Below are 14,905 nucleotides of genomic sequence, written 5' to 3'. Positions count from 1 at the left end.
TATTGGGGGCCGAGGGAACCGGGCAGAGTTTTTCGCCAGTCAACGTGTATTAAAGTTTAAATCTACCGGACAAAATTATAAAAGTGCCGGTCAAAGGTCTTCTTTGTTATTTATTGAGCTTTAAAACAAATGAATAACGACTCTATATAATATAATAATAATAAAATACACGGAGCCTCTCTTTTTCCTCCCTCTCTTCGGACAGCGCCAGTGTCTCTCATGCAGCAGCTGATCCAGTAATGAGTGACCCGGCCGACAGTAAAAATAAACATATTTATAACTAGTTTGAGAGGTAATTAAAATAGCTAAGGGTGATGATCTGACTTGAAGTGTGTGTTTTACTCCGTTCACCGCCGCATCACAGCGGGAGGAGCTGCAGGTGAGCAGAGCTGCGTGTCTCCGTCCTGTCAGATTAAATTCACTCGCATTTAGCTCCATATCGAGAGAAAGATAAATAATCTGAATTCAGTGTGCAGTTTACTTTGACGCGGGGGTGAGCAGCAGAGGTGGGGAGAGGCGGGGCTATTGCCTCATCATTATCAGAAAATGATCGTATAGGGCGCACACACGGAGCCGTTGGACCCCCCAGAGCGTTGCGTATGCCGTTCTATCCACCTTGGGAACCGTTACCGTAGTCGTTTAGTGCCGTATTCTGTCGTCCTAGTGTGGCCGAATGGTCTACAAAACGGTAACGGAAACGACCGTTATCGTCCTCGTGTGGCCGGGGCCTAAGTGTCTTCATTTCATATTTTCCGCCCTCAATGTTTTGCCAAACGTGTTGTGGGGAGGTTATTGAACTCTGAGTTGAAGCCTCTTTAATGTGTCTGCCTGTGTAAAAGCCTTACCATAACTTAACTTGAACTTTTCAGTTTGGTTTTTTTCAGTGATGACTTTGCCTTGGATATTGTAAAACATGACTGTGCTCATCGCAAGGGAGATTCCTTCAATTGTTGAAATAGATGCAAAATAATGAGTACTCATGTCAGTGGAATCAACTGAAATACGTGTTGTTAAGTTTCTAATGATTGATGCTATGTGTGTGTTAGGACCAAACATAAATTATGTTCATGTTTTCTAATTAAATGCCGTTTGATGGTCTCTCTAAATTGTGGCGTTACTGTGTGAGTGATGTTTTATTTTCCTGCTTTTGGTGTTAACTTCTCCTGACCATGGTTTTCTTTGCTAACTCATTTCGCTTTATTTCTTCTTGCTTTTTATTTCTGCTTGCCGTCAGCAATGCCACAGAACATTACACACATTCTACAATAGAGCTGCAACAATCTATTGGTAGGAAATGATTTTATTTACTGTTTATGAATATGTACTAGTATAGTCAATTGAATATCGTTTGACTTTGGACCGACGGTTCAACAACAGTTTGAAAGTTCGTATTTATTTTGTACAGACAAGCATATATTTTGTTTCAAATATATTCTATCATTTTGTTATTTAGGTTAATAAAAAAATAAATATATTTCCTCTGCATTTAGGAAACATCAGATTCCTTGGTGAGGGTTATATATATTTTTTTAAATATCACAAACACTGGAAATTATAAAAGATCTTTAATTGTATTTATATTCATCATCAACATAACTGGCAGTATTATATATAACAATAAAAACAAAGTACAGTGTGATGAATAAACATTATTATTGCAACAATAAAATATGGATGATAGTAAAGAGACAGACGATAGAAAAGACTACTGTAGTACAAATAATAAAAACTGGTCGGCAACGGGCACCTGATGCACAGCAACACATTTTAGAGTCAGTGCAGCAGAACGACACATCTTAACATGTTAAATACATTTATTATATACACACAGGATACAGAATGTGTCACTGGAGCTCCATTGAGGTTTATCGTTAGTCATCATGCAGATTTTCACTAAAAACATTATTGTAGAGCCACATTTAGACAGTTCATGAGGTAGCATGCGGGGAGTACAGAGGACAAAACACATTTCTTCTGAATTCAAGTTTAAAAAAGTATTATAAACAAAAGGTGACAAATCATTTACCTGATATTGTTTGTTTAAGCCCAAACTAGGCATTTTTTCTTATTCATATTTCGACAACAGTTCACCAACATGCATATGTGTGTCTAATAAAGACAGAAGACATGAAAGTGAGAATATAAACTGAACTGGTGAAGTTAGGTTCACAGGAAGGAGGTGTGTGCAGCTTTTAAACATCAAAAACCTTACAGATTATAGAACATCTATGAGAAAAATATTGTTTAAATTGACAAATATATTTCGTAAAAATATATCAATTAAGACCCATTTAGAGTAAAACATTAGTTTAAGACTTTGCTTAAAGAATCATTTGTGATATTCCTGTGATTTTCTTATTGTCAAATGAAAAGACCAAAACCAACAGTAAATGTCTCCCTCGTACAGCTTTGGATCAAAAGACAGAGCATTTCTCTGTGCCTTTAAAATAAAAACACATCAGTGAGCGACAGAGTAGGCAACATGTTCAAATATTACCATGAACATGGGTACTGTAGTTTATTAAGAGGCCAACCTACATGCACCATACTTCAGCTGTAAATACTCAGAGCACCAAATGTGTATTAATACGCAGCTAAATCCAGTCCCCAACAAATACATTATTTACTCATTTTGGATATAATTTGTTGAAAAAACTCATATTTAGCTTTTTTCCAAATCTTTAGTAAAAACCAAAGGACTTTAAGGTGCCACAAACACATTAGGAAAATAGGCAAAGTAGGCAAAGTATAGTTGGTTGTCGTCATTCATGAGATTCATTGGCAATAGGAAAATAAAGAATATATATATGGAATCCTTTCATTTTCAAAAGAGAGATGAAAATCATTATAACCTCGTTTCCATTTAGATTTAGCATCTTTGCACGCGTTTAAATGTTTTCATTTGACAACATTATTATTTTGACATTTTCCCCTTATGTTGCTAAATCTTTCTTATCCACCCTCCAACGTAACAAAACTTGCATTCGCTGTGTCTAAAATCTGTTGACATTTTTAAATGATTAGCAGGTAAATTATTACAATTGATTACAAAATAGAAATTAATGGCTGAGGTTCAACGTTTACATTTGAATACATTCAGGAAACAACTTCACCACAGGGTCTGTTAAGTAGCTGTTGTGTGGTGCTTTTCAGCACATGAGGGGTTGTAATAAGGAATAATCTTAAAAACCATTGAATTCAAAGATTAATTTGTAACATCATCTTTTGTGCCAACATTGACAAAAAGAAAAGAAAGTGCTGGAAGTTTTCACCTGCACTTCCATAACAACATCTTCAGATAAAGATCAATTGGATATGACCTTAAAGCTCAAGACCAGCTACTTAATAGACCTTGTGATGAATTTGTTTAATACGTCCATCTTTTTTCATTACATAGAAATAACTAAATTGCTTTATACCCATGTGTCTAGCCCTCTTCTGTATCAGGATGCAGGAGACAGTTTAAGGTTTCCAAAGCCTCAGGAGTCCATCCTCACTGTAAGTAGTGATCAGATTCTCATATGGGTGGTGAGCGATGCCAATTACAGCTTTTTCATGAACCTGCAGGTGCAGAGGAACACAGATCACCATACACTCTCCGTTTCCCATCATGCTCACTGTTACCTTGTTAGCTGCTGTAGACTTCTCTACAGCAGCACCGACATATCCAGAGTTTCAAGTGTGACCAAAAAATAACTAGATAAGAAAATGACTGCAAGCACAATGTAGATGAGCTGCCTCCTGTCACAGACTTGATAATGAGTGAGTATTATCAGCAGGGCTTACAGTCAGAGTTTTCTGCAGCCTCCCCGTTGTGTAGTTGAAGCAGTAGAGCACTAAGTCCTCCCCCACACAGTAAATCCACTCCCCTCTGGGGGACATCGTGCAGCAGACAAACTTGGCCCTTTCCTCTCTGTCTGAGCTGAAGGTCTTAATAGTCTGAAGAGAAAGAGGCAAGGACATTTGGTTTGTACATTTATTTTCAACATTGTGTGGTTATTGGCAAAACCAAAATATGAATTCCTATTAAATAAAGACAAAGAAGGTATAATGAACAATGGAAGTTCGGAAAGTTTAAAAAAACATTCACTTTTTATTAGCCAAACTAGCTTGTTATTATGGTTCCTCAGTTTGATCATGTTCCCCAGATGATGAAACCCACAGTATTATAAAAGCAGTCAATCTCGACATGAAAGTACCTATGTTCAATCAGTTTGAATATTGATTGTGTATTTTGTATATTAAAAGTCAGAGAGCGCTCACCTGACCGTGCATGCTCATGATGACCACCGTGTTGGAGCGGTTACAAATCACAAAGTGCTCTGGGTTTTGGGGCAGAGGAATCACGTTGTTGACGGGAACTTCTGATGTGTGGGACAGATTTTTGTAAGTGTGGATGCATTTTCCGGATTCTGTATTCCAAATCTAAAATGTGTACATAAATATGACATTAATACACTCTACCAGCTACATAATATTACCAATGCAGCATAGACATTAAAATAATATTCATCTTATACCTTAACCGTGCCGCCAGCGGAGGCACTGATGATGTGAAATCCATCTTGAGTGAAAGAAGCATCAGTCACAATCGATGAATGACCATTCAACTCCTTTAGTGTCGTGCCTGACCTCAGCGCATGGATTCTGAAAATGAGACGCAGAACAATTGATCGACCCATAAAGCTGTAAAAAAAAAATTACAAAATAAAAAAAAACAGAAGCTCTTATTCATTTTTCAATAATATATTATAGGTCTCAGTTACATACAAAACAGGTCTCTGAAGTGTTTGGCTTGAAATACCAAACACATTGTAGCATCCCATAAACCCCTCTGTTTCAGCCCTGTTTCAAAAGTGCTGATTCTGTGTCTGTACCTTTAAATGCTAATGAGCTGCTGCTGGCCCACGCCCCTCTGCCAGATATTTGGTTTAAAAGAACACAATGGTGCTCTAGGAGGAGATTCAGGTGATAAGGTGGGCGGGAATTACCTTGGTTGGTGATTGGCTAATGGTTACACAACCCAAAGTGGCCAAAATCTGATCAGCTCATCATCAGACAGGTTAAAATGGATCAGGACAAAAAGTGAGTAAATCTTTTTTCCTGAAACTTTCCGAATCTCTTTACACAGAGGGGACACATGTTTATGTATAACATACATGAAAACGTGGAATCTGCATAATAGGTGACCTTTAACAAATCTCGGTTCATTTAACTCAAGAGTGTGTTTTTTTTGGGGAACAGGTGAGACATGTTGCTGAGGTGCAGATGTTTTATTTGTAGCTCCTGTGCAGGGACTGGGTGCAGATTATAGCTTGCCTTATACCATGAGGCTTAATGCCCACTGAATCACTCTGTCTCTGGGAGAAATATTTTGCATAAGTCAACAATTCAGACTCCAAGCTCGTGGAATTTCCAAGAAGATGAACACACTGCATTTTTCTGTCTGAGCACATGGTCTCTGAGCGTTACACCCACACAGCAAAGGAGCTGAACACAGCAGAGAGACTCAGCCCACACACCCCAGGAGTCAGAAATAGATCTTCAACTTCTTAATTAAAAGGGGATTCAGTGTGTTTGTGTGTGTGTAAGGAAGTGAGAGAGCGAGAGACAGGGAGGGGAATAACAACCCTAACATATTTACATTAAGGTGCACTACTCTTGGAATCAAAACGTGATCATCAAATGCTGATCTCTGTGAAATAATGGAGCTTTTCAAAGGTTTGAAAAGACGTGCACTCCAAATGCCATCATGTTATTTTTGTTCCTTTTCCACAGTGTGTCAGCCATGCAAATATGAATTGTGTTACATCCCACCTGATGGTCTGGTTAATGGAGGCACTGAGGATCAGGTCGTTGTCCTTGGAGAAGTTCAGGCAGGTCACACCTTTGTGGTGTGCATGTTCAAACCTGCGCAGACACAAACCGCTCTCGATATTCCACACCTTGACAAAGAAACACACACATTTTTGAGAGAGAAGATGATGATATTATCGTTTGAACAACATAATTAACGTCAATTAATGTCATTTTTCAATATCGTAACACTGCTGTGGCACCATTTCCATTCAGTGATAAAAAGACTTACACAATGATTGTTTGCCTGTGTTTCCAAATATGCAGAATTATAGCAACCAATAGTATTGTAAGCATTATTATTATTATTAATAGTAGTTGGTGTAGTAGTAGTAGTAGTAGTAGTAGTAGTATTAGTAGTAGTAGTAGTAGTAGTAGTAGTAGTAGTAGTAGTAGTAGTAGTAGTAGTAGTAGTAGTATTAGTAGTAGTAGTAGTAGTAGTAGTAGTAGTAGTAGTAGTAGTAGTAGTAGTAGTAGTAGTAGTAGTAGTATTAGTAGTAGTAGTAGTATTAGTAGTAGTAGTAGTAGTAGTAGTAGTAGTAGTAGTAGTAGTAGTAGTAGTAGTAGTAGTAGTAGTACTATTAGTAGTAGTAGTAGTAGTAGTACTATTAGTAGTAGTAGTAGTAGTAGTAGTAGTAGTAGTAGTAGTAGTAGTAGTATGAGATTCAAACCTTTATTTTGCCATTCTGAGCCCCAGTTGCCAGTAGGTCTGTTTCCTGACTGAAGCACAGACACAGCACAGCATCATCCATCATCATGAAGCTATCATGGGCCTGGTACTTTAAATCCTAAATTCATGCAAATTCACATGTACAGAAACACACACAGCAGAAAAAAATATTATTTAAACCAAATAATTGAAAGATAGAGATTTACGTAATATTTCATCAAATGTTGTCATATTTATAGTTGCACTGTTACTTTTCTTCTGTAATTTAGCCATGTCGAAGTTGAAAATCTCTTTTCGGCTAAGTGTGTGGCATTACAACACTGATAAATACTTAAATTAACAAGCTACAAAGTTATTATGTAAAGTTATAAGAACATCTAAAATAAAGTAATCACAATACATTTGATAAACAAGCAGTATAAGACATTTCTATATTTTAAAATATCATAGTATGAAACGTAACTTACCTTACTTATTTTTCCAGTATTAAAGTTCCAGACCTCGATGAACCCATCCACCGATCCCGTGATTAAGTACTTTCCATCGGGAGAAAAACGGGCACACTCTACATGTGACCTACGCCCGAACTGCAGGTAGAAACAAAACCAAGTATTCACGAGCGTATGCTTGCTGTGATCCAGAAGCACTTAGACATAAAACACAAACATACATCACACGTTTTCCACCATGCTGCAGTCTGAAGTTGTTTAGTCTAACCATTCACAAACGTATAACAGAAGCAGAGAAAAGCAAGGACAAGAAACTGCAGGCAGCTCCATCCGGGTGAAAGTGATGAGAGCACAGCCTGAGACTAAGAGAAGTGCCTTTATGTGAGTAAAGCAATTCCTTTTTGTGTGAGGGCATGTTATATTTACATTGTGCGGACATAAATGTTTTAACACAGTCACATGATGCCTACTGGCCTTCGTTATGGGTTAAAAATGCAACTCCCGAAAACAAAAATAATTATCTTTTAGAGTAAAGACTTAAGGGTTAAGTTAGGGTTAGTCTCATGGAAATGAATGTTGGTCCAAGTAATTTCCTCTTAACTGATAACATCAGTGTGTGTGTGTGTGTGTGTGTGTGTGTGTGTGTGTGTGTGTGTGTGTGTGTGTGTGTGTGTGTGTGTGTGTGAAATGACTCATTGAAAAAAAAGTCCTATTCACTGTAAATGCACTGTTTACAATTTTAAAAAGATAATAAACTATATATATTTATTTAAAGTACAGGAAGTTGTTGAGGATCTACCTTGATGTGGCGGTACAGCTGTGTTGGAAAGCTCTCCTTCTCCACATGTCTGTCCTTGTTGGCAGATGTGTCGATGGCCATGTCAGAGAACAGATGACCTGGACACTGCTGTATCTTTAGAGACTGTGGAACAGAACACATATTAATATTTTGTACATTTTACTTTTACAAAAACTCTACAAAATTACTAATAGTAAGAAATGCCAACTTGAATATTCAAATTAATTGATTAATTTTTTAAAAGCCTGAAATCTGTAAAAAACAAAACATGTGAATGGGAAAGTGCACTCTTTGAACAGCTCCAAGAACAAAAATGTCTTAAAAATAAAGACGGACTGTAATGTCTGTGTTCTCCACACATTTTCTTTTTGGAACTCTGATTGGTACACAAAAGTATGTGACATCACTTTTTTCCTGACTGAGCCCCGCCCACTTTCAAAGCTTTTAAAGGAAGTCAGATTCAAGAAAAGGAGATATCCCTCTTACGATATAACCAAAGTCTTTCCAATTTTGGGTTTTTAGGGCAACACCAGAGAAGGGGAGGAGAAATTAAATATTTGTTTCCCAATCAAATAACATTAAGTGGCTTTCCTTTGTCCTATAATCAGAGAATGAGTACTGAGGTATATGGATGAGTACTCACACCAACTTGTCCCAGGAGCCCCATGAGGCGAGAAGGGGGCACCACGCTGACCTCTCTCACCAGAGCCTCGGCTATTTCCCTGCGCCGCTTCTCCTTGCTGCCGCCATTTGGGTACGCCTGCAGAGATAGAGAGGACAATACTTCATGAAAAGCTTATAGAGATACAGTTTAAAAGAAAACCAAGTCATTGTCTTACCTCGCAAGGGTCAAAGTGGACGCATGTTAGCAGGGTCTCCAAATGAATGTACCTCTCTGGCTGCGTCTGCTTCAACATGATCATTGGGTCGGTTTGTCTGAGGAGCGAGCGAGCTGCTTCAATCTCCCTCATCTCAATGAGCTCCATTACTACCTGTTTGAGAGGTAGGAGTTACTGAGATGCTGCTAATTTAAACATCAAGCAATGAAAAGCCTTAGCTGATTGAGGCAAAAGCTCACCTGCTCATAAAGGTCAATCAGTGTGTTGTCAGGCAACTTGAGGGACTCGATAGCCAGCAGGACGGAGTCCCAGTGGCCGCTCTTTATATCTGCAATGAAGCTGTCGATGCTTTCCACTGTGTTGAGTGAGACGGTGGTCTCCTCCTGTAAGGTGGTCAGTGTTCGGTAGAGGTTGTTCTCCTTGAGGTACTGCATTATCAGGCGGATCACACTAGATGAGATAGGATCATTTTACACCACATGTTGACTGATAGTACCAATGTAACATTTAAATAATTAGAATGGTCTTCATTTGAACATTTGTGTACAAGCAATAACAGTAATATTTCTCACTATGTTAGTGATTTGTTTATAATCTCCGTCACACTCTGTCACAATGAGAATTAGAGAACAACTGAAACACTGTTTCGATTTCAAATGGCGTCAAACATGTGACCAAAGATTGTCTGGCACAACTTTCAAAAGACAACAATATGTGTAGTCAAATTGAGGAAAGCCATAGTGATCCTGATTACTATCCGCTCTGCAGTCTCTGTAGAAGCTTTTAAAAAACAACTGAGACCCATCTTTATTTTTACATTGGATTGTGTTTCTACTTGAGATGTGTGTGATGTGTTATGTTCTTATGTTTGTTCCTTTCGGGACTGTGTTTTGTTTTTATGTTAACCTTAATTTCTGCCTCATGTTGTTATTGTATTCATGTTTCTGTGGTATTAATGTTAACGTTTGTTCTTTCTTGTGAAGCACTGTGAATTGTATTTCTGTGAAAGGTGCTATACTAAATGTATTATTATTATTATTATTAATGTGGACTTTTGTCCCATTTCAGAGCAATCTGCTGAGCAATTACACAACTCTGTTGCATCCTGATCCCCCTCTGCTGTCACTCCATTAGCACCAAACGGTGACATGGATCAGTGGCACTGCCTGCTGACTGGATTGAAACCACCCACTGGTGCTCTTTGACAATTTGTATGGTACATTTACTCTATTCAACTTTTCCCTTCAAATCAAATCAAATCAAGTTTTATTTATATAGCACATTTATAAACGATTTTTGGTCGAGACAAAGTGCTGGACATATAATACAAATAGCCTACAGTAGAGACACTTTACAGCAAATACAACAGCACAGATTGTTCAGAATATCAGTATGAGAAAACGACACCCTCTATCCTTAGACCCTCACATCGTACAAGGAAAAACTTCCAGAGAAAACCCACAGTTTAAAAGGGAAAAATGGGAGAAACCTCAGGGAGAGCAACAGAGGAGGGATCCCTCTCCCAGGACGGACAGACGTGCAATAGATGCCTTGTGTAAATCGAAGAGATAAAACATTTTACAGCATATAGACCGAATGTTAGGAAATGCATGTGTCTGTAATAAGAAGATGAATCCACGAGGATGTCAGCTAAGCTTTAAGACGTTGAGTTTGGCAACAATGTGTGCTCCATTCCCACGTGTCCTCACAGGGAGACAACATAACTAAGCATTAAAAAAGCACACCCACATCCTTTCCAGAGATGGAGAGCCTATATTAACAACCCAGTCTCATGGCATTTCGTGTTCACCAACACGATTTTTAATCTATTGATTCGTGTTCACCAACACGATTTCCCCCTTTTTTTCGTGTTGCACAGCACGATTTTAAAAGCAATGTATTTCTACTGGTAATGTGTTTCGTGCCTGCAGCACGTCTTTTTCTCCGGTCGGGTCGTGGAAGACCGGAAGCTGTGTGGTTCATAAAAACATGTTCTTACTCAATATCAAGCCACAATTATTGCTTTTATTTTAAATCGTATAATTTCTGACTTTTGTTGCCGTCTGTGAGGAAAATAAATGGGGCTCAGAGCCTCAGAATACTGAAATCTGTATTTTAAAATATTTTGTTCGTTCTAATTTGTTATTCTTTTCAAAATAACACACTGTTATTTACTCACCAATAACACAGAATTATCCTTGCTTTTATTTATTGGTTTAATTCCATAATCTCTGGCTTTTTTGGTGTCCGTCAGGAACTGAATTTCAAAATAAAAATAACCGGAAACAGACGTAGGCCTATAAGGGACATTTCGAGCATCATTGCGATTGTCAACATGTCTGAGTTTAGGATGGCCAAAGACACTACACTACCCATAATCCCCAGCTATCGTTGGGATGTTGGAGTGGCAGTGCGCCAAGGTTACGCCGAGCGTCAAACAGCTGTTTGAAATGGAACGAAACCACGCCAGACTATCCAAAACTGGAATCGAACGCCCCCCCAGAACTACACATGTTGGCTATTGTGTTTCGCAAAATGTTCTATGGGACGTCTCTACTGAACGTTTTCGTTTTTCCCACAATTAGAAGTTGCCAGTATTAAACACATTGGTGTTATCAAATGTAAAACATATAATTAATAAATGGGTGAAAATCGCTTGTGTCCATAATGAGCAGCATTAATATATACCCACGACAGCTCATTGTTACTTTGTAATTCTACTCCACTACAATTCAGAGGTTAACCTGGTATTTTTACTCCACTACACTTATTTTAGTTACTTTGCAGATTCGGATTAATTATGTGAAATATAAACAACCCTTAAATCAGACTTTAGTTACACCTGAGTAAAATTCAGGTAAGGTGATTGTCAAGTGCCAACAATCAGGAGAGATATTTGATAGTTGGTGCTTGAGAAGACTAAACATGTATCTGCAATTGACATGAATGGAAACGTAATAAAGTATATTCATTACTCGTTATTCTCTACTAATAGTTCATTAAAGACTGTATATTATGGCTATTTTGCACATCCCTTTCAAGATTTCAAGATTTTAAAAGGTTTATTCATATACACAACTACGGTGTAGTTATGCAATGAATGAACAACTTGGGTCACAGGTTCCTCAACAGTGCATTACAAGACATCTATCAATATGTGTGTACCTCCACCATTAAACTGTCGTATTCTGCACATTTCTTATTCTATCTACATACATAAGAGTATAATTCATATGTATAATATCAGTTAAAATAAGTGCTTCAACATAGTTAACATTGCAGGAAAGCAATATATTAGACGTTAAGTACTTTGTCAGGCTTAATATCTATCTGTAGATAGATACCCCCAAAGTTTTTTTCTTATTTAAAAAAAGACCTTAATCTGTTATTTAATGTTTAAATAAAGGTTAATTCGTGTTTCTGTTTTGCACCTCCTCCTATTAATATCTTTGTACATCCTGCACTAAACTGTTTTATTGTAGAGATCACTTATAGTATCTTCTTGATTTTTTATATTCTATATTTCTATCACAGACCTTCTACTTTTCCCCTATGAAAGTATGTACTCTTAATATTTGTGTAATCAAATATAACACATAAAAACAATAATTCAATAACGTGCTTTAACCACTAGGAGGTGCACACAAGGACACACAGCCATAATAACTTTTTTTATTATATTATTAGTGTAGGACACTTATGTATGTACAACATCTGAAGATGTGTAGTTTTATTCATGCTTTCACATAATAAATTACAGCATATTGCTATACTATTTCAGACTCAGTATTTACATTCTTACATTCAAAGAAAATCAGTAATATCTTTAAAAACTACAAATCCTTTTATATCAGCTGTGCACCGTTATGGTATAAATATAACCTATCTATGAATTAGATCAAATGTAAAAGTCAGCCGAATTAGTGTTGATACTGCAAGGAGACTTATTTTTGTGAAGAGAAATTGAAGATGTTGTTTAATTGTTGATATATTTATGATCCACGTCAAGTATTTAGTTTCGGCGGCATTTATTCCGTTTTTCCAAAGGTCTTCTCATCAGGGCTCTATAAATAAAGAACTACGGCAGATCTGTAATATGTAATGCAGCCGAACCGTGTATTACAATGCCGTTATGTGATGACTTTCAAAGAGAAAAGCAAGAGCACTCGGAATTTAGTATTATTTTATTCTTTTAAAATGTTTTCCGGATTTCCTATAATATAAACACCAAATCCCAGCATGCATTGCGGCTAAAACATCCAATCAGCGAGCTTAAACCATAGCTGAGGATCTTGGGTAATCGCTCGAAATGCCTACGTCTGTTTCCGGTTATTTTTATTTTGAAATTCAGTTCCTGACGGATGCCAAAAAAGCCCGAGATTATGGAATTAAACCAATAAATAAAAGCAAGGATAATTGTGTGTTATTGGTGAATAAATAACAGTGTGTTATTTTGAAAATAATAACAAATTAGAAGGAAAACAATAATTAAAAAATACAGATTTCAGTATTCTGAGGCTCTGAGCCCCATTTATTTTCCTCACAGACGGCAACAAAAGTCCGAAATTATACGATTTAAAATAAAAGCAATAACTGTGGCTTGATATTGAGTAAGAACCATAGACTGTATATAGGTAAGAACATGTTTTTATGAACCACACAGCTTCCGGTCTTCCACGACCCGACCGTAGAAAAAGACGTGCTGCAGGCACGAAACACATTACCAGTAGAAATACATTGCTTTTAAAATCGTGCTGTGCAACACGAAAAAAAAGGGGGAAATCGTGTTGGTGAACACGAATCAATAGATTAAAAATCGTGTTGGTGAACACGAAATGCCATGAGACTGGGTTGATATTAACAGACACATGTAGAAGAGGAAAACAGACAACCTCTCACTAAGCGCCAGGAACGTGATTAAATGAATCAAAACGATAATTGCAGCTGATTTACAGGCGACATTGGCCATATGTCCAACATAAACAATAATACTCGTCTAATAATACAAATAAAGTGATAAAATAGAGTGAGTGTATGGAATATTGCGCAATATGGTGCACAAACCATGAGCAGACAATAAACAACATCAGAAACAGGCACATGTTGATACTCTTAATATTGTTGTTAATTGCATTGAAATCAAACAGTGGGCAAACGTCATGTCCTTAGAAGTAATTTCACATTGCATGGTAAGAAGGAACTTTTAGATAGACGCAAACATTGCTGCAAAATGATATTCCCACAAATTAATGATAAATAAGAGACACACTGTTCCCGCGCAATGCGTAACGAACAAATTAGTGTTTACAATAGACCCTGCCGTGCACATCTTATATTTTTAAGATGTTTGCTTTAACAGGTGCTACCATTATAATGTTTTAAGAGCACTTACTCAGAGGGTTCCATCTCCGCAGCCATGCTGATGTGGTCTCCTGTTGTTGCCCCGGACTGCCGCTCGCTAGAGCCACGTGAAAGCCGTGTGCCGAGGACCACCCACTACACGTGTTTCTCTTGTGTCTCGCATTTTCTTGCGGTGGGCACTAGTCCAAAAACCTTGTGACTGCCGCTGCAACGAAATGTCTTTGAGCTACGCCTCCCTCACCCTCTCTGGCGCATGCTAATGGCTAATATACAGAAGAAACATTTTCGGTCCACGTTTTATGGTGGGGAAGATGCTGCAGCGGCAGTCGGGCACGAGAACAGCAGTGTCAGCACCAAGGACATAACCGCGTGCGTCTTGGAGTGCTCGTAGACCATTGGATTTATTTACGAAAACGCATCAATCTGAAAATCACCCCAGTGCTCAATGCAAAGCTGGGTGTTTTTTGCACATGTATGTCTAGACTGGCATGCAGTGTGATAACCAGCCATCACTGTCCTCCCACTACACACTGCGGGGGTAGGGGGGGCTGGGAGGGTTTAACAGTCGACGATGGCTGTTACTACTTGAGGGTATTAAATATAGTGTTGCGTTTTGTGAAATGCTGTGGTGTCTTGCACTTCAGGGCCACCGTAAAATATGGATGCCTCTGCTAATAAACCCATTGGTAAGCAGGTGCCTCGTAAAATGCATTGTTTATTTTGAGGGTTTGACATTGTTGAGCTTCAGGAACACTTCCCAACCACCCCCCTTATAGTCAAATAAGGATGGTGGGAGTAACTAAGTAGATTTACTCAAGTACTGTATTTAATTACCATTTTGAGGTACTTTACTTGAGTATTTCCATGTTATGCCTCTTCTACTCCACTACAATTCATTCAGATGTATATTGTGTACTTTCACCCTACTACA

The 14,905-nt window shown here is 37.9% G+C and overlaps 1 protein-coding gene across 2 annotated transcripts; it reads right to left on the bottom strand.

The window, feature by feature from the left end:
• Positions 1-630: 630 nt before the first annotated feature.
• On the bottom strand, positions 631-14,220 carry LOC117561995 (WD40 repeat-containing protein SMU1-like). Of its 2 annotated transcripts, XM_034239753.1 has the most exons (12): positions 14,006-14,220; positions 8,853-9,063; positions 8,614-8,766; positions 8,418-8,534; positions 7,775-7,897; positions 6,994-7,113; positions 6,528-6,644; positions 5,818-5,945; positions 4,521-4,647; positions 4,264-4,425; positions 3,787-3,939; positions 631-3,561 (listed from the first exon to the last, which is right to left on the bottom strand). In XM_034239753.1, exons 1-12 carry the CDS (start codon positions 14,029-14,031, stop codon positions 3,463-3,465), a joined length of 1,536 nt encoding a protein of 511 aa, XP_034095644.1. In that variant the 5' UTR covers positions 14,032-14,220; the 3' UTR covers positions 631-3,462. The 2 variants fall into 2 exon arrangements, with proteins under 2 accessions (XP_034095644.1, XP_034095646.1); XM_034239755.1 differs by lacking the exon at positions 14,006-14,220 and having other exon boundaries at positions 8,614-8,762; positions 8,853-8,978.
• Positions 14,221-14,905: the final 685 nt, after the last annotated feature.

This window comes from Gymnodraco acuticeps, unplaced genomic scaffold (genome assembly GCF_902827175.1).
Source record: "Gymnodraco acuticeps unplaced genomic scaffold, fGymAcu1.1, whole genome shotgun sequence".
Lineage (NCBI taxonomy): Eukaryota > Metazoa > Chordata > Actinopteri > Perciformes > Bathydraconidae > Gymnodraco > Gymnodraco acuticeps.
The sequence above is the reverse complement of the archived record's forward strand: the minus strand, read 5'-3'. Positions and strand labels throughout refer to the sequence as shown.